Consider the following 22284-nt stretch of genomic DNA (forward strand, 5'->3'; position numbering starts at 1 on the left):
CCTTGGAGACCACGAGGAACTCCATGTTATCAATGAAGGTGTAACCAGTTACCTTCTCAGGGCCACGCAGCCAACAGGGAGCAGGGACGGCGTCTGACCAGCATACGCAGAGGCCTCAGAGAAAGCTGTGCCCGAGGAAGGGCTGGGGGCTGCGCACAGCACGAAGGTACGCTGTCCAGAGAGGCTGCACACAGCAACAGGGTGGGCTGAAGTCGGTCTGGTCTCCGTAACCACCGTGCCCAGGCAGGATTAATGGCAGTGATAAAAGACACACCATATGTTTCTAATTCATCACACAGGGATGAAATACACAGACGCCTGGAAGCCTCTGTAGGTTTAAGTTCTAAAGAGTCCCTGTGGCTACTGTTAAGGGCTTTAAAAAAAAATCCTTTTGTTGTGGTGGTGGTAAAGTTCATGTAAAGTTTATCACCTTAATGACTTTTAAAAATAATTTTATTTATTTACGTGTTTTGGCTATGCTGGGTCTTCCTTGCCTCACGGGCTTGTCTCTGGTTGCCCTGAGCAGAGGCTACTCTCTAGCTGCGGTGTGCAGGCTTCCTATTGTGGTGGCCGCTCGTTGCAGAGCGCAGGCTCTAGGGCACAGGGGCATGAGTAGCTGGAGCCCTCAGACTCTAGAGCTTGGGCTCAACGGTGCTGAACTGGCTTAGACGCCCCGCGGCGGGTGGGATTGCCCCAGATCAGGGATGGAAGCTGCGTCTCCTGCATTGGCAGGTGGAATCCTCACCCCCACCAAAACTGCAAACTTCTTTTTAATTGCATTCTTATTTAGTAAATAGACCCGTACACCCTGATGTTATTTATTGCTGCAATGGGCAGATATGTAAGCATGTTTTTAAGAAATGTACTAATACAATTAAAAAGAATAATCTATTAGCTTTCCCTTTGGGGCTGTATTATTTAATTTTTAATAAAAAATAAAAATATCTTTTAATTAAAAAATCAAAACAATAATTGTGTCTTATGAAGGAGTGTTACAAAAAAACGTTCATTCCTAAGAGGTTGAAATAGCCAACTGTGTCCGCACTGGACGGGAGGGCCTGGGAGATGGACGGAAGAGGTGATGCTGTATGGGAAGCAGATACATCTGGAGGGGCCTTAAGATCACAGAGGAGTTTAGACTCTTCTGCCAAAGGCATCTGGGGGGCTCTGGAGGGTGGGCCAGGCAGGCGTGTACTGTGGTGCGTCAACCACTCTGGTACCAGTGTCCGCGTCCTGGTGGTGGGCAGGGCGCATCTGGGAAGCCAGGGCTAGGACATACTCTCCTCCAGTATTTTTCAGATTTATTTGTTTGTGCAGAATCTTCCACCTTTGTTGTGGCCTGCAAGCTCTCAGCTGTGGCGTGTGGCATCCAGTTCCCTGACCATGGATCGAACCAGGCCCCCTACGTTGGGAGCGCGGAGTCTCGGCCAGTGGCCCGCCAGGGAAGAGCCCCTCCTCCAGTTTTTGGTGGCCTGGTGAGGTCGAGACCCCCTGTGTCCCTCCAGGGCTGCTGGCCTCAGGCTTGGCGGTGGGATGGCACCCGTGCCAGCACTTCTGAGGGCCTGACGGTGTGGCGCTTCAGTCAGCTTTCCCTGCCTCCACTGTCCCCTAGTGAGGTCTTCGGGGAAGAAGAGAGCTGGGTGGCGAGGATGAGGGCTTCGGCGGTCCAAGGGCAGAGAACTGGCCCGGGCATTCCCTGATCCTGGCAGGGGATGGAAGTGGCAAGTGTGGGAAGGCCGCCCCTCGTGAGCGTGAATCCGCAAATCAGAACGGGATCCGGTGAGCAGGCGGCATGTCTGAGCACTGGCGAAAAGCTGCAATTTCTGCCGAATTAGATGGTGCCATTCCCTTGAAGTTTTAGAAAGCATTTTGCCAGGGTTGGAGCTGTTCCATTGCGCCCAGCCTTTTTCTTTTTTTCTTTTGTTTTAATTTCCCTAAATGCTGAGGTTTCCAGCTCAGAGATGGTGCTGAAGGCCCACAGTGGGGACCCCCCCACCTTTACCTTAATCCTCAGGGACCATGACTAGAAGCTAGCTGTGGCCTCACGCCACAGGAGGACCACGGCTGCCAGGCAGCTCCCACAGATGGATGGCGTGGGGGTGGGCAGGCGGGCGTGAAGGTGCGCTAAAGAGGAGCTGCTATTTCGAGAGGAACACAGACAACGCCTGGAGGCAGGGAGCCGGCCGGGGAGCCTGCAGATTAAAAGCTCATTTCGGCCCGTTGCAACATGTGCACCTTACTTGGATCCTGATTCTGAAAGTGCAATTTGTGGGGGAAAAAAAAAGCTATGACAGTTGGAAGTCTGAACTCTGGATATGTTATGACTGGGAATTACTGGTCCCTTTTTAGATGTGATAGCTTTGTGGTTATCGTCTACATGTAAAAGGGTTCTTATCTTTAGTGATACACACGCTGAAATACAGATGAAATGGTAAGATGTCTCAGAATTGTTTCAAATGAGACGGGTAGGGGCTGGAGTCAGCTGCAGAAGGAGCAAGGCTGGCCACAGCCGTGGCCATGGGGGTGGAGGGTCCCGCCGGGGGCTTCGTTTTGCTATTCTAGCAGCTACTGTGAGCTTCTCCACCGCACCATTTAAAAAATATATTTGTTGCAAAAAGTTGGGAGATGGATTGTAATATGACAACGTGCCAGTAGAGGCAGGTTGCTTGCCTTTGAAATCCCCTCTCGACCCTCATTCGCTCCTGGAGAAAGGTCCTTGTCGGCCGGGGCGTGGTCCTCCTCCCAGGAATGAGAGCCTGGGCCTTGGGCTGTGGACGCAGTGTCTCCTGGTAGAATCATGGCATCCTCTTGTTTCATTGTGTTTATTTTATGGCTACTATTTGAGCAACTGATGCTGTGTTCCTATTTACAGAACTGACAAACTCTCCTTCTTAAATAAATGTGAACGCTTTGATTTGAAGACAAGTAGGAAAAACCAGTACCAGTGGTCCTCAGTTCAGTTCAGTTCAGGCACTCAATCGTGTCCGACTCTTTGCGACCCCATGAATCGCAGCCCACCAGGCCTCCCTGTCCATCACCAACTCCCGGAGTTCTCTCAGACTCAGGTCCATCGAGTCCGTGATGCCGTCCAGCCATCTCATCCTCTGTCGTCCCCTTCTCCTGCTGCCCCCCAGTCCCAGCATCAGAGTCTTCTCCAATGAGCCAGCTCTCAGGGCTGCATGTTTTCTCTGAGTGGTGGGAGGCGACAGGCATGGCACACACTGACAGAAGCCACTGTCCTGTCTCACTTTATTTATCAGGCAGACGAACGTGGGTCCCTTCCTTCCACGGGGCTCTCTGTGCCTGGGGCAGCATGGCCTGCTCAGGCCAGGCCCCCTGGCCCCCTGAAACTCAGATAGAGCACTCGATTCCCAGAGAAGGTACCCAGAGGCAGGGCATGGATGCAGATCACACATAGAAGGCAGGTGCTGCTTAGAGTCTGGGACGGAGACACCGTGGGCAACTGGGCGGGGCTGGGCTGGGGTGGGGGTGGGCAGGACTAAGGACCAAAGAAAGAGGGAAGGGGAATGTTCTGTCCATCATTTTGCTGCTTCCTGTTGGCTGGTTTCCTCAGGGGAAATTTCCTGACTGCCTTAAGGCGAGCGCACGGGTGGCCAACAAGCTGTGTCAGCCGAGGTTATTCTGTTAGGCCTGTTTGTGTGTTTGTTTTTCCCTTTGCATAATGAAACTTTCTTCTTTCCAGGTAATTATAGATTCACATGCAACTCTTTCTGTAATGTTTATTTGTGTATTTGGCTGGGCTGGGTCTTAGTTGTGGCACATGGGATCTGGTTCCCTGACCAGGGATGGAACCCGGGTCCCCTGCGTTGGAAGCCTGGAGCCTTAGCCACTGGACCACCAGGAAAGTCCTTCCCATGCAGTTTTAAGACACAGACAGAGACATGTTTAAGACAGATCCTGTGTACCCTCTCCTCGGCCCCCCCCCCCCCACCAATGGTGACTTCTTGCAGAACTATAGGACACACAGGGAACTTTCAATATCTTGTAATAATTTATAATGGAAAAGAATTTGAAAAAAAAAACAAACCATTTTGCTGTATACCCGAAACTAAGGCAACATTGTACCGATAAATCAATGTGTCAATTAGGAAAAACCAATAGGACATATTGTAACCAGGATTTACCCTGCAGAGCAGGAGACCCAGCTACAATTCCTGGGTTGGGAAGACCCCCTGGAGATGGGCTGGCAACCTACTCCAGTATTCTTGCCTTTGAGAATCCCATGGACAGAGGAGCCCGGCGGGCTACAATCCATGGGGTCGCAGAGTCAGACACCACTGAGCTACTAACACATTCACTTTTTCTCAGTCAAGACGCATTTCCGTCCTCACAAAGATTTCATATTTCACAGCCACGTCACCACCATCCCCTCCCCTGTCTGACTCTCACCCCGTCAAGTACTCACCTGTTCTCCAGTTCTATAATTTTGCCATTTTTAAGAATGTTATATGAGTGGAATTATGCCATATGTAACCTTTTGTGATTGACTTTTTTCCACTCAGCATAATTTCCTTTGAATTCGAGTTACTGAGTGTATCAGTTGTTTTCCTTTGTTGCCAAGTAGCATTTCATGGTGTCGACTGACCAGTCTGTTTTTCCATCACCCATGGAAGGACTCCTATGCTGTTTTCAGTGCTGGGTTGTTCTGAAGAAAGCTGCCTTGAACACTGTATGTATGGGCTTTTGCGAAAACTAAGCTTTCATTTTCCTGGGATAAATGTCCAAGATAAATTACATTCACTTACAGTCAAGATGTTTTCTCTACAAATTGACATCACTGATTTCTCCTCAATAATCAGAAGATCTGGAAAGGTGGGGTCACAGGGATTCATGCTGCCCATGGACCAGACGGGCTTAAGATCCCCAATGGCCTGCCGAGTTCCTTGTATTTACTTATCTGCTGGGCAAGGCTCCTGGTTTGCCAATTTAACTGGGCAGATTGGAACATGACGAGGTACATCATGAATTTCAAATGTACACACACATGTATTTGCTTATATATGCATAAAATCTGTCTGGAAGCATACCCAACCAGAAAACACTGCCTCTGGGAAGGGGACTGGGTGAGGGGGAGAAGGGGGGAGTCATTTTTACTATGAGCTCTTTTCAGCCTTTTTAGCTTAAACCATCCGTTATTTACTAAAAAAACAAATCAATAAAACACTCAAACAAGAACACTAAGAACTCCTCACAGACACCCACTCTGGGGCTGTTTTTTTTCATACAGCTCTCATTTCTTTACATAAGAGAGCCCCCTGGAATTTCCCCTCCCAGAGCCCGTCTCCACACAGGGAAGAGCCCAGCTCACAGAGCTCTCTCTGCCTTTAGGCCTTGAGTGGAAGTGAAAGTGAAATAGCTCAGTCGAGTCCAGCTCTTTGTGACCCCATGGACTGCAGCCAGTCAGGCTCCTCCAGGCATGGGATTCTCCAGGTAAGAATACTGGAGTGGGTTGCCATGTCCTTCTCCAGGGGATCTTCCAGACCCAGGGAACGAACCTGGGTCTTCCACACTGCAGGCAGGCTCTTTACCATCTGAGCTGCCAGGAAAGGCTTTGAGGGTGATCCCCAAACATTCCTCCCTACTGTCACAAAGCTGGCTGGCCCCTGAGGGACAGGCCATCAGGGCCTCTCTGAGACCCAGTGAGATGTCTTTGCCCAACACAGGGGCTACCTCCTCCCAGAAGCCTTTCCCAGCAGGACTGAAGTTCAGCCTCTCCCTCCACCCTCAGACAGGGTCGTCAGGGGGCCTGAGTCTGTCAGTCCTGTCCGACTCTTTGCGACCCCGTGGACTGCAGCCCGCCAGGCTCCTCTGTCCATGGGATTCTCCAGGCAAGAATGCTGGAGTGGGCTGCCATGCCCTCCTCCAGGGGAGCAAGGGGCCTCCCGGTTACAATTCAGGGCACACTTCCTGGACCCTTCACACCGGGGCCCCTGGGCACTTGCTCCGCCCTTTCCTGACCTCCCACTAAGCTGGGGCCTCCCCTCCGCGCAGCGGATTATCATCTTAACTGGGAGTAGGGTACATGCTGAGCCCTCTCCTCCTGTAAGTCTGGACAAAGACAACTACAAACCCAGGACACAAGCTGTAGATTGAATTTAAGATCGAAGGCTTCTGCGCCCAGAATTCACTGATGCTGAGCGTTCCCTGTCGCGCGCGGTTGAGGGCAGAGGCCCGGCAGAGTGTGCTCTGGCGGTGTCAGCCCCTAAATCTGCCCTTTGAGTAACCTCCCATGGCTTCCGGAAGGAAGAGAGCGGGTGCAGCGCAGAGAACAGGGCTTTGGGGGCTGAGAGCCTCGGCGCTGTCCTTCGTGGCTGAGCGGCCTTCAGGCCAACTCACCTTGTTTCTCCTCGAAAACTGGGGATCACAGTGCCTCCCTGGGGGAGATAGAAGGGTCCAGGTCTTCAGCAGGTGGCTCGTACTTGCGGAACTGGGCGCCTCTTTTGGATGCCCAGGCCAGGATGCGTACACATTCCGGATTTCCTGGGAGCCCGTTCCTTCGCGTGTTGATGGGGGTCTCCTCCGACCAAGCTCGAGGTCTCAGGAGCCTGGCCGACTTGTTTGTGGGGCCCTGGCCAGGCGGGGCGCTGCCTGGGGCCCAGTGAATGGCTGCGGGTGGCAGAGAGGAGTCTGAAACCAGGGGTCCGAACGTGGAGGCCGGGAAACCGTGCAGCGCTTCCCGCGTGGTCGACGGCGTCCTGCAGGCCGGCGCCGTACTCGCCCTGCCCGCGGTGACTCGGGCGCACGCCCCGTCCCACTCACCCACCCCCCGCGGGGCCCCGGGCGCGCCCCAGCCCCTCGCTCCGCCCCGCAGGGCCCGGGGCTGCGGCTGGGAGCCCGGCCCCTTCAGTTCCCGCGCTCAGGTCCCGCCGGGGCCCAGGAAGTGGCCCCGGGCCGCGGCCCTCGCCCCGCCCCACTCCCTCCCGCGCTTATCACCTGCCGGCCGGGCGCGCGACCGGGGACGGAGGGCGCGAGGGGAGCGCGCGGGCCGCCGGGCACCGGGTCGCGGGAGGTGACGCGCGGCGAGGATGGCGGCTGGGGGCCGGGGGCTGCGGCCGCAGCTGCTCCTGCTCTCGGGGCTGCTGGCGCTGGGACCCGGCGCGCTGGCGGCCAAGCTCAACATCCCCAAGGTGCTGCTGCCCTTCACGCGGGCCACGCGCGTGAACTTCACGCTGGAGGCCTCGGAGGGCTGCTACCGCTGGTGAGGAGCCGGCCCGGCGCGGGCCTGGGACGCGGGCGGCCGGGCGGGCGCGCTGCAGGTGCGCGGGCGCGGGGAGAGGGCCGCGGCCCCGGGCAGGTCCCGGCGGGGCCTGCGGCGCGCGGCCTTCGGGCCGGGCCGGGAGGCGGGGAGCCGCGCTCCCCCGCGGGCCCGCGCAGCAGGTGCGCCGGCGCGCGCTCGGGCCCCGGGCTGGCGGCCGATCGGCCCCTGCCCCGGCTACTGGCCGCTCGTGACCCGGCGCCGTGCGCGCGGGTCGCCGCCACTGCGCATGGCGCCGCCCGGGCCGCGGCGCGTCGCGCAGGAGGGGGCCTGCCGGGCGCGGGGCTGCGGCCGGGAGCCCAGCGGTAGGCTGCACTCGCGGAGGGCGTCTGGCGGGCGCGGCTGAGGGCCTCCGAAGGCCTATCGGTCCGGGGCTTCCGGAGGGACCCTCTGCTGGGGGAGAGGGTCACAGAGGAGAGCTGCCGGCCCGGGATGCGCGTCCACGTGGTCGCACTCCGTTCTCCTTCAGGCTCCGGGAGGGGTAGTCGGCGCCCTGCAGAGCCCTGGGATGGGGACGCAGGCAGCTCGCTGGAGTCTGTTTGGTGACTCGTTCCTGGCGCCGGCCTGGTGTGGGAACCCGGCTTGTGGGGAAGCCGGGAAGGTGTGCGCGGGAGCTGAGTCAGCAGTGCAGCGTCTTGGGAAGGAATGTAAGCCTTTGATGAGAGATCTTTCGGACAAACCCTTGGTTTTTAACACATGATACACCTACACTGGAGAAAGAAATGGCAACACAGTCCAGTATTCTTGCCTGGAGAATGTCATGGACAGAGGAGCCTGGTGGGCTACAGTCCCTGAGGTCACAAAGACTCAGACAGGACCGAGCGACTAACACTCACAGCTACGTTACAGATGGAAGATGCAAAAGAATGGTTGGTGGCTCACCCCAGGTTGCCCGCAGAGCAGGGCTGGCCTGGATGCCTAGCTTGCTGGGGGCTCAGGAATTCTGCACCTTGTGGGGGTGTGATCTGGGAAGCCCAGGAGCTAATGAGACTAGGGGTCCACCTCACCCCAAGGTGGCTGGGCGATGCGGTCCAGCTGCTCCATCCCTCGGATGGAGAAGAAGGCGGCCTGTGGTGGCCTCCACTCGCAGGAGATTCATTCCCAGCGGGGCGCTGAGTGCTGGGTGTGGCGGAGGCCCTGCCACACCTCCCTGCCACCTTGCTGCAGATGAAAGGGAGGGGTGCCGCCCACACGCTACACCCCGCTCCTTTCTTTGGTTGCTTGTTTCCAGGCTAGACCGTAACAAGCGTGATTGCATTACAGAGTCCAGTGTGTGTTAAGTCTGCGGGGCCAGTGGTCCGTGGATATCGAGAGAGCATGCTGCTGGGGCTCCGACTGTTTTCTCCTGAGTCACTTCAGGCGTCTCTGACTCTTTGCAACCCCATGCACTGTAGCGCGCCAGGCGCCTCTGTCCATGGCATTCTCCAGGCAGCAAGGCTCAAGTGGGTTGCCAAACCCTCCTCCTGGGGATCTTCCCAACCCAGGGCTTGAACTGGCGTCTCCTGCATTGCAGGCAGATTCTTCACCCACTGAGCCCCCTGCATGCATTGCTAGTGCCAATTTGATTTCTGAAGGTCGCCTCCTGAAATGACGGTGCAGTTAGCCGAACGCATTTTCTGCCTAGTGCCTTCTGCACCTGGTGGGTCGTATTTCCGGCTTGGTATCAGAGGCTGAGCTTCGCTCTGACTTTTCTGCATCCTTGTCCAGGGCCCTGACTGGTGTTGGGGGATCAGCTGTCAGCCCAGACTTGGCCTGAGACTGTGCTCCTTCTCTGGTTGAGGTTGTCTCTTCTCTTGATATGGGAACAAGGAAAAGGAAGCCGACTATTACAAACAGCTGGCTTCAGATGAGCCCCCTTGGGTGTCCTTGTGTGCAGCTTCCTGAGATTCTAGAGCTGTGTTTTTTGTTTTTGAAGTAACAACTGTTTTTTTTTTCTTCCCCCCTAACTGCTGTTTTTGGAAAAACTGATGGATTTTAATTTACTTATCTAGCTTCTTAGGAGGAAGGGGGAAAAAACAACAACAAAAAATGCCTAATCTGTGATGCACCAGGGGAGTGCTAAGTACCTTATAACTTGTTTTGAATCTGATCCGTAGTCTTTTTTTTTTTTTTTGCAAATGTGTGACTGCTTAAGTGTCTCAGAGGTATTTGGTGCTGTGACTTCTCCCTTAACGTCACAGGAAAAGCTTCTGTTCTTCAAGCGCTGGAAATGTTTGTTTTCAGTCTTCTCTTCCTAGCCCAGTCAGGTGTTGTTTTAGTTTTTGAAGAGTCTCTCCTGGAACTTTAAGAGTGGGTGTGCAGGCAAGCTTTCTATCCGCCTACTTCTTCACCCGAGGAGGTCACTGTGAAGTCTGTGAGGTGGAGAACAGAGAGCGTGAAAACGCCCCTGGACCCTGGGGGAGTGTTTGCCCAACCTTTGCATTTTCAGCCCAGCTCCCAGTTTTCTGGATCATTGCACACCTGAGCCAGAGGCTTTCAGTTTCCTTTCCCTGTTTCTTGATTTTATAGCATCAAACACTCAGGCAATTTTAAGGTGAGGAGAGCTATAGAAATCAAGTCAAAACTGTGCACACATCAGTGCGAGCCTCGGGAGGCCGGTGCTCTGGGGGACTGAGTGGGGGTCTCCATCGGGCAGGAGCCCACGGAAGGGGGCAGGGGACAGGGGACGGTGCCTTCTGACCCACCCTCTTTGGGGATGTGCAGCCTCTGGCTAATTGGCCAGACCTGACTGAACCCCTCCCGTCGCACCAGTATTGCTGGTTTTGTGACAAGTTCCTGGTTCTTTTTTGATATTTCGTGTCATTGCTTGGGTGCACGCTCAGTCGGAGAGTCGTGTCCAGCTGTTTAGGACTCCATGGACTGTAGCGTGCCAGGCTCCTCTGCCCATGGGATTTCCCAGGAAAGAGTACTGGAGTGGGTTGCTGGGCTGGTGACCGGGGCCTGGCTGTGGCCCCACCCCCACCCCGGCCCACGGGTCCTGGCTCCCCCATGGGTGCTCGGGTCCCCCCTCCCGGACCCGCAGAAGGAGGTGACGGCAAGTGTGTTTACCTGCTTCCCGGGTGGTTTTCTTCCTGCTCCCCTTGCCTGTCCCTGACCCTCGCCCCACTCTGCTCTCGCGGTGACTTCCGCCCTGTCAGCCCTGCCTCTGTGTGTGTGTTGGGGGGCGGTTAGCCAGTGGGTGGAGGGGGCTGTGTCTTCCTCTGCCCACACCCACCTCTTCATTGCACAGCCATTACTTCTCCTTTCTCCGCTCCTGACCTCCCCTGTCCTTGGGTTCCCGTGTCCGGTTAGACACCCTGAAGATAAATTTCATTTCTGGCGCCAACGTGTTTCTATTTTTTCTTTAGAAAAAAAAATTGGTGAAATACACATATCATTAAAGTAAGCATCTTTAAGAGTCCAGCTCGGTGACGTCAGCTATGTTCATGTTGTACAGCCATCTCCGCCATCATCTCCAGAACTCTTTCATCTTCCCAAACTGAGACTCAGTCAGGGTCCGCTAACTCCTCCCGGCCTCCAGCCCCGACACCCACCTTCTAGTCTCCTTAACACACTGTGATATCAGCCCGTTTCCTTCTTCACCCCCATCCCTGGAAGTAGCAACATTGTTTTGACTCATGTTTGTTTTTATGGTTGCTTCAGATGGACGGCAAATGATATAGGCTTTCTGTTTACACGAGTGATATACAGTTTCCTCTTTAAATACTTTTGCAGGACTTCCCTCCTGGTCCAGTGGTTAAGACTTCCACTTTCATTGCAGGGGTATAGGTTAGATCCCTGGTTGGGGGAACCAAGATCCCACATGCCTCAGGGCGTGGCCTAAAGGGCATGGCCTAAAGGGCGTGGTACTTTAAAACAAGTACCTTTTCAATAAAGAAGAATCAATTTTTTTTTAAATTAAAGTAGGAAAATGATAAAAGGGTAACTTGGATATAACTGGAGGCAGAAAGAGAGGGGCTGGGAACTGGGGAAGGCACCAGTGTCCAGGCAGCCGCCGCGGTGGGTGGGTGGCCAGACACCCAGGCCCAAAGGCAGGGACTTGAGTCCTGCCGGTGGGGGCGGCCGAGGCAGCCAAAGAGCAGAAGCAGCGTTTCTGCTAATTCCTTTGCATATTTTGCGTGTTACTCTCCACTCAATCCTGAAAACAAAACACCTCAAGGGTGACCACCCACTGCACAGATAGGGAACCGCGCAGAGCCAAGTTCAAAGCCAGGTGACAGGGACTTCCCGGCGGCCCAGTGGTTAAGACGGCTTCCCAATGCAGAGGGTGTGGGGTTGATCCCTGGTCGGGGAGCTAGGATCCCACATGCCTCCTGGCCAAAAATGCTCAAAACGTAAAACAGAAGTAATGTTGTAACAAATTCAATAAAAACTGGGGGGGGGGGGAAGGCCCACTTAAAAAAACCAAAGAGGAGTCACAGGCTTGTGCCTTCTCAGCCCTGGGATGCCCAGGAAATGTGCCAGGCCTTCTCATCAATGGCCGTTTTACTCAGGTTCCTTCAGTAGGGCTTTCGGAAAGTGGACGGTACGCTGAGAAGCAGGATTAAGGATGTAAGCGGGGTCGGGGTAATTGAGGACATGGAGTCGTTTTTCACCGAGGTCTGTCGGCCTGGATGCTCCTGTGGGCAACTGCAGGTAGACGGAGTCTGCTGGCTGTTCTGAACAATCTGGGGGCATTTATCACAAGAGCGGAGGGTGGTGTCCGGGTGAGCGGTCTAGAGACCAACCTCACTGAGGTGTTTCTAGGAATGTATCCTTGGGCAAGTTGCATCCCATCCATGCTGTTGTCTCCGTGGGTATCGTATGGAAGTTTCAGTTGGCTTGTTGGGAGGCAGATAAAATATTTGTGCTGTGTTTTGTTCTGTGCCTGACACATAATAAGCACATAATAAATGACATTTTTTTTTCTTTTTTAAAAAATACAGTACCAGCAGTTTGAATGAAATGAGACACCATGTCTTGAAGAGCTCAGTCGGGGTTTCACTTGGCTTGACTGTCCTGAGTTGCCTGCGTGTGACAGGAAACTCAAACCACACTAGTTTAAATAAAGTTTAAATAAACTTTGAAGTTACGTAAAGTTTAAATAAACTCTGTTTTGGCAGCGTTTGCTTCAGGCTGCACACAGGGCGCAGTGAGGTCAGCAGAGCCTGGTCTGAGGTCCTAGGCCTGGACCTCTGCCTGGGGCTCCCTGGACAGCAGTTCCAGCCCTGCAAACCCCGTCACTGCCGTCGGGGCTCACCCTGGGTCTGGACCCCTCCAGCCCAGGGTTCACACTGCTTCCTGACCAGGCCTCCCAGTGTCCCAGGAGCATGGGTGCCCGGAACCTCATGGTCTGAGGGTGGAGAAGAGCCACAGAAAAGCTGGGTGCTGTTACTGAGGAGGGGGGCAGAGGCTGGGCAGCCAAAACCCAACATGGGTCCCCTGCACACGGGTCCCCACGTGTGCACATTTACCCAGCTCTGTGTGTGTGTGTGTGTGTGTGTGTGTGTTGGGGGTGGGGACGGTGTGTGTACCCTGGGTTTGCTCAGCTGGGGCCCTTGACGGGAGCTGCTGTGATCTGGCAGGGGGAGGGGGCGGTCTTGCTGGAATGTGGGTGAGAAATTCTAGAGGAAAGGAGGCAACATGGCCGCAGGCCACCAGCACTGCGCCACAGGCTCCCCCAGCTGTGGGGTGCCCCGCCCCCTCTCCTGTGCAGGACCTGGGGGAGGGCTCTCAGAACACCTTGGTGCCTTCCAGTCCACTTAGGACATTTGGTAAAATTAAGTTTATAGCCACAGACCTTCTCATAAAGAAAACTACAAGCCCGCGTTGCCTCACTTGTAAATTCTGTGGAACATTTAAGGAGGAAATAGTACAAATCCTCTACAAACGCTTTCAGGAAAAAGAGAAAGAACAGTCATTTCCCAGCTTATTTTTATGAGGCCAATATTACATTGATTGCAAACCAGGCACAAATACTACAAGAAAAAGAAATTCACAGACCCAGAGTTCAAGATTCCTTCACAAAATAGCCAATCAAATCCAGAAAAAAATAAAAAGGGTAATGGATTATGACCAACTGGGCTGGTTCCCAGGAATGCAAGGTTGGTTTAATACTAACCAATCAGTGTAATTGCTTGACCAACAATAAACAATTCTATCAACCAAATGAAGAAGAAAAGCCATATAATGGTCTCAATATGTGCAGAGCATTCAGGAGTCACTTATAACAGAAAATGCAGCACATTTGGAGTAGAAGAGACTCCATAACAAAACGAAATGAAGGTGTCAGTTTCTCAGTCGTGTCCAGACCTTTGCGACCCCATGGACTATAGCCCACCAGGCTCCTCTCTCCATGGAATTGTCCAGGCAAGAATACTGGAGTGAGTTGCCATTTCCTTCTCCAGGGGATCTTCCTGACCTAGGGACTGAACTCTGGTCTCCCACAATGCAGGCAGATTCTTTACCATCTGAGCCTCCAAGGATGCCTGTCGACCTCGTAAAGGGCATCTGTACAAGCTGGCACCAGGGTCTTACCTGCGTGCAGCAGGGGCAAGAAATGAGCACGCCGTGGACTGTGGACGAGGGAGTCTGACGGGGCGGAGGGTCACGCCGGCCGTGGTCCCGGGGCCTTCGCGCTCTCCTGTGCTTTTGCCGGAATGCCCTTGCAGTATCCAGGGACCCCGTGGGGGCCCCTCCTGCTCACACATCCTGCCTGAGTGGGGCTCCCTTCAGCATCCAGGTGGAAACCGCAGCCCTTCCCTCCCCTGGCTTCTGTTTGTCCACAGCCCTGGTCTCACTCATTTGTCTGTTCTTATTCTCCTCCTACCAAAAAGTGAGCTCCGGGAAGCGGGGAGCTGATGTTTAGCTGGTGCTTTGCTGTGTTCCCAGGACCTCGGAAGTGCCTGGAGCATCGCACAAAACCCAACACAAATGGATTCGTGCCTGAATGAATGAGTCCATAGGGACCCCAAGGAGGACCGGCTGTGGGGTCAGCATAAGCCCAGGGAAGGCGGGGGGAGGGGAGCTGGGGGGAAGGAGCACAGCTGGGAAACCCACCTCTGACTCTTTGCTCTGACCCAGGGCTCTGAGGATGTCTGTCTGTGGTTGGGGGTGGGGCCCTTCGCTCAGGGAAGCGGATGGGCAGGTGAGGCATCAGTGATGACAATCTAGAAGGACCCCTGTTCTCTTCCTCCCTTTAAAAATCAAAAGTTCTTGTGGTTGGAATCTCGCCAAACACCTCAGGGCCACAAGCGCTCATTTGGGCACCTGCTCCTGGTTCCTGAGTTTGAGAGCTTACTGTGTGCGAGGCCCTGTGATAAGGTGTCTATCATCCTATCCAAGCCACCCCAATCCTTTGCAGCAGGTATCATTTTTCTTCCCATTGTACAGATGCAGAAACAGAGGCCCAGAGAAGTTGACTTGTTTGTTCAAGGTCACACAACTGGTGTGTGGCAGCGCCCTGCTGTCCTAGGCCTTCACCTTCTCGGCAGAGAACAGGGCCATCTTGCCAGCACCGCCTGTGCCAGGGGCCTGGGGAGGGCCAGCTCCTCCTGCGGGCCTTGGGGCGAGTGAGCGGGGGAGGGTGGGCAGGCCTGCTGACCTCTGGCGAAGATGCGCGGAAGGACAGGTGGCCAGGCTGAAGCAGCTCTCATCCTTTCTGAGCAGCTGCATCAGAGCATTTACACTGGGGGCAGGGCCCTCCCTGGTGGTCCGGTGGCTGAGCGTCTGCCCTCCAATGCAGGCGACGTGGGCATGAGTACCTGGTTGGAGACCTAAGACGCTACGTGCCACGGGTCAGCTGAGCCTGTGGGCCGCAGCTGGGGAAAAGCCCGCACACCGCAACAAAGGACGGTGCGGCCAGCATAAAGGAGACGGAAAACTTAAAACAAGTGAAACAGCAAACAGAGAAACTGGGGGCAGAGGAAGGCTCTTGTGCAGAAAAGCCGTCGAGCCTGAACCTGCTTCTTTGGCAAACACGAGGCTGTATCCAAACGACCTGGCTGTTAGGGCTGGTTCCCACGTGGGCGTCCCCGCCTTCCTCCCCACGCAGACCCTGTCTTCTCTATCGAGTGCCCAGCCGTCTCTGAGCCCACAAGGGTCAGGCTGGGGAAGCCGTTGCGGCCCGCGTGGTGTCTTTCCCTCTTTCCCTGCCTTCCTCGCCTGGGTCCTCCCCAAGCAGCGTGGGCACGGTCTGGTTCTTAGCTCTCTGGCCAGCCTTGTGGAGGCCGCTCGGTCCTTGTCTGAGATACCCTGGAGACGGCGGCTGACGGACAGACCCCGCCCCTCACAGCTGCCCCAGGAATGCACTCTGATATTTCCTCCCCAAACTGCAGCCACTCAGCCGCTGTTGCACGCTGCCTCTTCAAGGTCCTGCCTGTACTAGACCTGTTTCCTTCAAAATGACTACCTTTGTGAACACTGGAGATGCTCCTCCATATTAACATTTAGGAGCTCATACGTTTGATAGGTTTGTATTTCCTGAAACAGTAAAGATGAATGTGGGCTAATTAAAAGACGTAGAGACTCAATCTAAAAGCTCATCTGCGCCTCGCTGCTCTGTGGCGCCGTGTGTTTCTGGGGAAAGCACTCGTGTGTTGCGAGGACTGTCTGATCTGGGCTCACACAGCTATGACCACTGGCCCTGCCACTCATGGCTGTGTGGCTTTGGGGAAATTACTCAACCTCTCTGAGTCTCAGTTTGGCTTTATCCACACATGTCTGCTGGAGGGCTAAGTGATCTGATGGATCGAAGGATTTAGCTCTGGGCTCGCAGGGTAGACAATCCCTTTCATTATCTTCTATGCCCTCCCTATGTTGCTCCGGTTCTCCAGAGACCCACGATTAATAGGAGATATATATGTGGCTTCCCAGATGGCGCTGGTGCTAAAGAACCCGCCCGCCAAAGCAGGACATGTAGAGACACGGGCTCGGTCCTGGGGTCAGGAGGATCCCCTGGAGGAGGGCATGGCAACCCACTCCAGTGTTCCTGCCTGGAGAATCCCGTGGACGGAGGAGCCTGGCGGCTACAGTCCACAGGGTCACAAAGAGTCGGACATGACTGAAGTGACTTAGCGTAGACGAGTGGGGGCTTTTTGTTCTAGTCAGGCCTCAACTGAGTGGGTGAGAGCCACCCACACTGGGGAGGGTAATTTCCTTTACTGGTTTACTGGTTTAAGTGCTAATCTCATCCCCAAACACCCTCAGACACCCAGAATAATGTCTGACCCTGTAGCTGGGCACCTCATGTCCCAGCCAGACTGACACGTGAAATGAGCCGCCGTACGGCCCCAGCACACTTCTGTGTTTTAAAAGAACCGTGTCTGGATATCTCTGTGTTTGCCGCACACAAGGGGCTCCTGCCTGTCACCCCCCTTATCTCCACTCCCTCTGCCTGGCTCGGGCTGCAGGGTGATTAACCGTCGTGTCTGTGAAGGATGGCCTGTCCTCCCTGCGTGGAGGAGGTGATTCTTCTCTTGCCAGGTCCTGGGGGCAGCAGCTTTCCAGAACTGCACAGGATCAGCTCTTCCCTTTGCAGCCCAGGAGGGAGCCAGCCTCCTCTGCGGGCAGCTCTCAGGGTGACCAGAGCTCTGAGACGCAGACACAGCACTTCTGAGGGACTGAGACGTGATTCGAACGGCAGGGAACATCCACATTTGGGTTTGGAGCCCTGTGTCCTGACCCTGGCCCTCAGAGAGGCCCTAAACCAGCCTGCCTTCACTCCGGGGGCTGTAGAGGCTCCGACAGTAAAGAACCCGCCCGCAGTGCGGGAGACCGGGGTTGGACCCCTGGGTGGGGAAGACCCCCTGGAGAAGGCACTGGCACCCCACTCCAGGATTCTAGCCTGGAGAATCCCATGGACAGAGGAGCCTGGCGGGCTACAGTCCGTGGGGTCACAAAGGGTCACAGCTGACACTGTCACGTCAACACTTCACTCCTCCGTAAAATGAGCGCACAGCGACTCTCTAAGTTCCATCCAACGCTGACGGGGAAATGCTGTCATTTAGAAGTTAGAGTGACACAGAAAAGGGCAGAATAACACAGCGAACACCCGTATTCCCGGGGTCAGAAGCAGGCACTGTTAGCAGGTTGTGTGTGTGGCTTTCTCCCCTTAGGAGACGTTGTGGGTGGAGCGGCAGCCCCCTTTGCTGCTGCTCCTAGTCTTCAGCCCCTGCCCCCAGTCCCCACTATGAATTTGGGCTCCAGGGGTCCCTTCCCTTTCGAATCCCTGAGAATCCCTTGACAAGCACCTTCGAAAGTGCTTTTTCCACTGACTCATGCCAGTGACACGGACACCCGACACCAGGCCCCTGCTGGGCTCTCTGCTCTTAAAGGCACAGCCTGAGCACATGGGCCTGCAAGCTTCCTCCAAGGTAACCGAGAATAACCCTCTGCGGGGGACAGAGACACCCCTCCAGCCTGTCTTACGCCCTCTAGGTGGTTGGGATGAGCCCGCCAGCTTCAGATGTGGGGCCCTAGAGCGGGGTGAGAGGGGGCGGTGGTGGGGGGTGCGCTTTCCAGCACCCCAGCTCCCTGTGAGGGTAGACCGTGGCTCCCTTGCCCTGAGCTCCCCTGAGCGGGAGCCCCTGTCTGCTGGCTGGACCCTGCTGCAGTCCTGAGTGGGCGGTGGGCGGCTGCACTGGCTGGTCTGTGTTATCTCCAGGCTGCACTTACTGCCCTCGTACCCACCCTAAGTGTGAAGAGGAGGGGCTTCTTTAAGAGCTGCTGGGAGCCCAGGCTGGGATTAGACACCATCCCCAGGGCTCTCCATCCCCTGAAGGCCTGCCCCGGGACCACTAACTGTGTCCAAAATGCAGGGGCCCCCAGGTCACAAGGATGATCGGGATGTTTGCGGTGAAATAATACGGATCATTAAAATTAAGATCAACCAGTGATCAGACTCTCACCCCTGCAGTGGAAGTGCAGAGTCTTAACCGCGGGGCCACCAGGGAAGCCCCTACCTACTGCTTTTTAAGAAGGCAGCGAGGACATTTTAGATGTGCTTTGCTGTGTATTTCTCTTGGACAGGGCGGCTTAGGGCTGTCCCTGTACCTAGCAGAGCCCCGCAGCCCTGGAGGCCCTGGATGAGGGGTGGGGTGCCCCCGGCCAGGCTCCGGGGCCGCAGGCATCTCAGGGGCCACTCATGGGGGTCCTGGGTGTGGGAGGACTCCAGGCCTCTTGGACTTAAATGAGGGCAGTCTGCTCTTATCCGCGTTGACTTCTTTACTGGGAGAGTGAGATTAATTCACTGCCCTGAGGGAGCGCGAAAAGAGCTTGTTATCCCTGTTCTTGAGGAGCCTGAGATTCAGGGTTGGGGAGGGATTTAGAGCCTGGATTCCTGGCTCCCAGGGGCCACTGAACAAGGCGCCCCACATTGTTTCTCAAAGTTAGAAGCAGAAGACAATGGGCTGTCTTGTTTTTAAAAACAGACTCTTAAAAAGAGCAGTTTTAGGTTGATTAAAAAATATGAGCCCAAATTACAGCAATTTCCTGTATATACCCCCTCCCCCCACAGCATCTGCCACCATCAACATCCCCACCAGATGGTGCATTTGTTTCAATTGGTGAGTCTGCACGTGTGTGTTTGTGTGTGTGCACGCGCGCGCGTGCTCGTGGTCCGTTGTGACTCACGCTTTGCGACCCCATGAACTGCAGCCCACCAGGCCCCACTGCCCATGGGATTTCCCAGGCACGGTACTGGAGTGGGTAGCCAGGCCCTTCTCCAGGGGATCGTCCCGACCCGGGGACCAAGCCCAGGCCTCCCGCACGGCAGGCAGATTCTTTACCCCTAGCGCCGCTTGGGAAGCTGTACCTGCGTGGACATCTTATCTCAATCACGGTCTGTGTGCCGTTACTGTCCACAGCCGGCGCTGATTCTTTGTGGCCAGCCAAATGCGTCGCGACTGTATCATTGGAGTTTCACACAGAGTAGTCTCACTGTCCTAAAAATTCTCCGTGCTCAGCCTATTCATCCCTCACTCCCTTTGTCATTGAAACGTGTTTTAAAGTTCGGAGCAATTTTAGATTTACAGGAAAGTTGCGAAGATAACACCGAGTTCCTCTGTGCCTTGGCCCAGCTTCCCTGCAGTTACCATCCTTCCAGACCAGGAATGCTGAGAACGGGAAACGGTAGCCCTGGAACTTGAGCTGACTAAACTCTAGCTGGCTTGGGCTGCGTCAGGGCCTCCACTGAGCTTCCTTCTTTACCCCTGGGTCCCCTGGATCCAAGCTGCACCCTCCGTCACATGTATCTCCTTGTCTCTCAGGTCTGATCTCTCTGTGTTTTCTGTTCTTGTTTCCATGTCAGGTTTTTGTTTTTCTTCAAAGTGAGGTACGTATAGTTGATTTACAATGTTGTGTTAATTCCCACAGCAGTTTTGTGAGCCTCTGTGCACGTGTGGGGAGGTCTGAGCCCTTTGAAATCACCTTGGAACAACGAAGCTGCCGCAGTTCTGTGGTGTGGGGCGAGGCTGTGCCCTGGACCTGCTCGCTTCTCCCTGTCTGGGCTCAGTCTTTGTTGTCTCCGCTGGTCTCTGAAATGTACTCTTCTCGGGGGACGTCTCTTGCTGCGGGGACCACAGGTGCATTTCCCTGGGGGCTTGGACGTTCGTCTCCCTCGGCCTCGGGTGAGGTTCATTCTCAGAGTAGAGGCGTTGCTACACCCTGCTGGGTGCTGTGTGTTCGCCTGGCTGAGCGTCCGTGCTGAGCTTGGAGAGGCTTGCATCGACTTGGAGATGTCAGTTGGGTATATTTCACACCATTGCCTTTTAACAGCAGACTGTACAAGTTTCCTTCTGAGTAACCCAGGACACTGAGGCTCCAGGCAGTGAAAGCCCAGGGCGGGGGTGGCAGCCATGACTCGGGAGTGCCCACTCCCTGCTGGGCACCAAGGTGCTGCACGCAGCCCTGGGGACCACGGGTGCCCTTCCCTGGGGCCTCCCCGCCTGGAGCACATGGAGGGCAGCCCTGACTGCACTCTGAAAAGTGGGGATCAGATTAGAACGTTCACCTGCTCAAGATGGCCCAGGGGCTGGTCATTGTCCTCAGAATAAATCTTAGCTCCTTCCTGTGGCCTCCAATGCCTGCTTGCCCTCCGTACCCCGTGTCCCTGAGCTCAGCACCCCATCTTCCTGACCTCAGCACCTTGACCTCAGCATCGATCTCCTGACCTCCCGAGTGGCTATGCTCACCCGGTACTGCAGCGTCCACTCTGCTCCTCCCCACTCTCCGCATCTCGCTCCCCTAGGAACTGCTGCTACACCAGGTCTCAGATGAGAAACCTCACGCTAACCCTGGGTGCCTGCTCATCACACTGTCCCTTCAGCCGGTTACTCCAAGGCCCGAGTCTCTGGGGGAAGTCACAGATTCTGCGGACCCGTCCATCTGAATGTTTACCTGCCCTTCTGCCCACCTTCACGTAACCTTGGCCCTGAGTGTGCTGGGCCGTGGTGCCTGTTGTCTTGGTTCCTGTGGGCGGGCTCTGGGTTTGCAGAGCTTGTTGGGTAAGGAGGTGACCGTCTGGGAAGCTGCCATACGCGCGACCCAGCCTAGAGATCAGCGGGTACCTGGCCTGTCCTCCTCCCTGGGGGCTGTAGGCCCTTTCCCCACTGAGAGTTATTTCTAGTTCCAGGGAATTACCCTGTCAGGACTGTTGAACGTAGGGGTGTTTCCAAGTGTCCCGGCTCCTGTGGGATGACCTCGGGGCGGGTGGAGCCTGTTCCCAGCAGAGGGGCTTGGCGGCCCAGCTCACCCAAGTCTGAAGCTGGCAGAGCCTGGCCCCTCTCTCCTATGAGTCTGGGGCAGACAGAGGCCGCAGCTCTGGCTTCGGGTTGCAGCCCTGCCCCTCCAGCAGCTCCAGGGAGCGCACTCTTATCTTCCCGCTGCAGGTCGTCAACCCGGCCGGAGGTGGCCAGCATCGAGCCTCTGGGCCTGGACGAGCAGCAATGCTCCCGGAGGGCGGTGGTGCAGGCCCGCCTGTCCCAGCCCGCCCGCCTGACCAGCATCATCTTCGCAGAGGACATCAGTAAGGGCTTCCGGGCCTGGCCCTGGCGGGGAAGGGGGAGGTGGGGAGGTGGGGACACCCTACTGAGACCTTGGGCCGCTGGGGCTGTGGAGCCGTGGCTGGGCACACTTCCTCTTCTCTTGTTGGGTTGCAGGATGCCTGCAGAGTGGGTGGGGGGTCACCAAGCAAGGAGCACCCAGCCAGGTCCCTCCTGACAGTGCCATGCTCTGCTTTCCCTCCCGTGGAGGGGGGCTTCCATTTCCAAGTTGTTATCTGTTACCAAAATAACTCTTAGTGACTCGAAATGAAGAGATTTGTGCAGCGTTCACTTCGCATCTTTGATTGACCATATTATGGTCATAAGGGGCTCCCCAGGCGGCGCTGCTGCTGCTGAGTCGCTTCAGTCGTGTCCAGCTCTGTGCGACCCCATGGATGGCAGCCCACCAGGCTCCTGCGTCCCTGGCTAGTGGTAAAGAACCTGCCCTCCACTGCCGGAGATGTAACAGTTTGATCCCTGTGTCGGGAAGCTCCCCTGGAGAAGGAAATGGCACCCCACTCCAGGATTCTTGCCTGGAAAATCCCACGGACAGAGGAGCCTGGTGGGCTACAGTCCACGGGGCCACAAAGAGTGCTCAGAAAACAATGAATTTCCCACTGTGCTTTCCCCCCACCGAAGATGGCCTGAAAAGGTTCCCATTTTAGTGTAGGAGTATTTTTAATGGCTGAGTAACGAGCCTTCCCCGCACTGGATATTCAGACTGTTTTCTGATGTTTGTTTCAGCGTTATGTAAGAAACTCATGTTACACAAGATAACAGTTTTGGGTTCTTTCAGGTTATTTCCTGCCAAGGATAGAGTCCCAGCTTTACTGGGTCACAGCCTATGTAAATATTGTTAAGACTTTTGATAATGAGGCTGAATGACTTTCTCAGAAAGCTAAGCGTGCTCAAGTAGTTTTAAATGATGCCTGGAGAATAGTCGGAATGATTCTTTATCACGAGTTGTTTTTTTACCCTAGATGCTCCAGG

The 22284-nt window shown here is 55.3% G+C and overlaps 1 protein-coding gene across 1 annotated transcript in view; it reads left to right on the plus strand.

Moving 5' to 3' along the window:
- NUP210 (nucleoporin 210) overlaps window positions 5530-22284 on the plus strand; it is a 93575-nt gene continuing 76820 nt past the window's right edge. Inside the window, 2 exon segments of the mRNA XM_018038268.1 lie at window positions 5530-7219; window positions 21142-21278. Coding sequence (XP_017893757.1) covers window positions 7047-7219; window positions 21142-21278 — 310 coding nt within the window. The 5' untranslated portion in view covers window positions 5530-7046.

This window comes from Capra hircus, chromosome 22 (assembly GCF_001704415.2).
Source record: "Capra hircus breed San Clemente chromosome 22, ASM170441v1, whole genome shotgun sequence".
Classification (NCBI taxonomy): Eukaryota; Metazoa; Chordata; class Mammalia; order Artiodactyla; family Bovidae; genus Capra; species Capra hircus.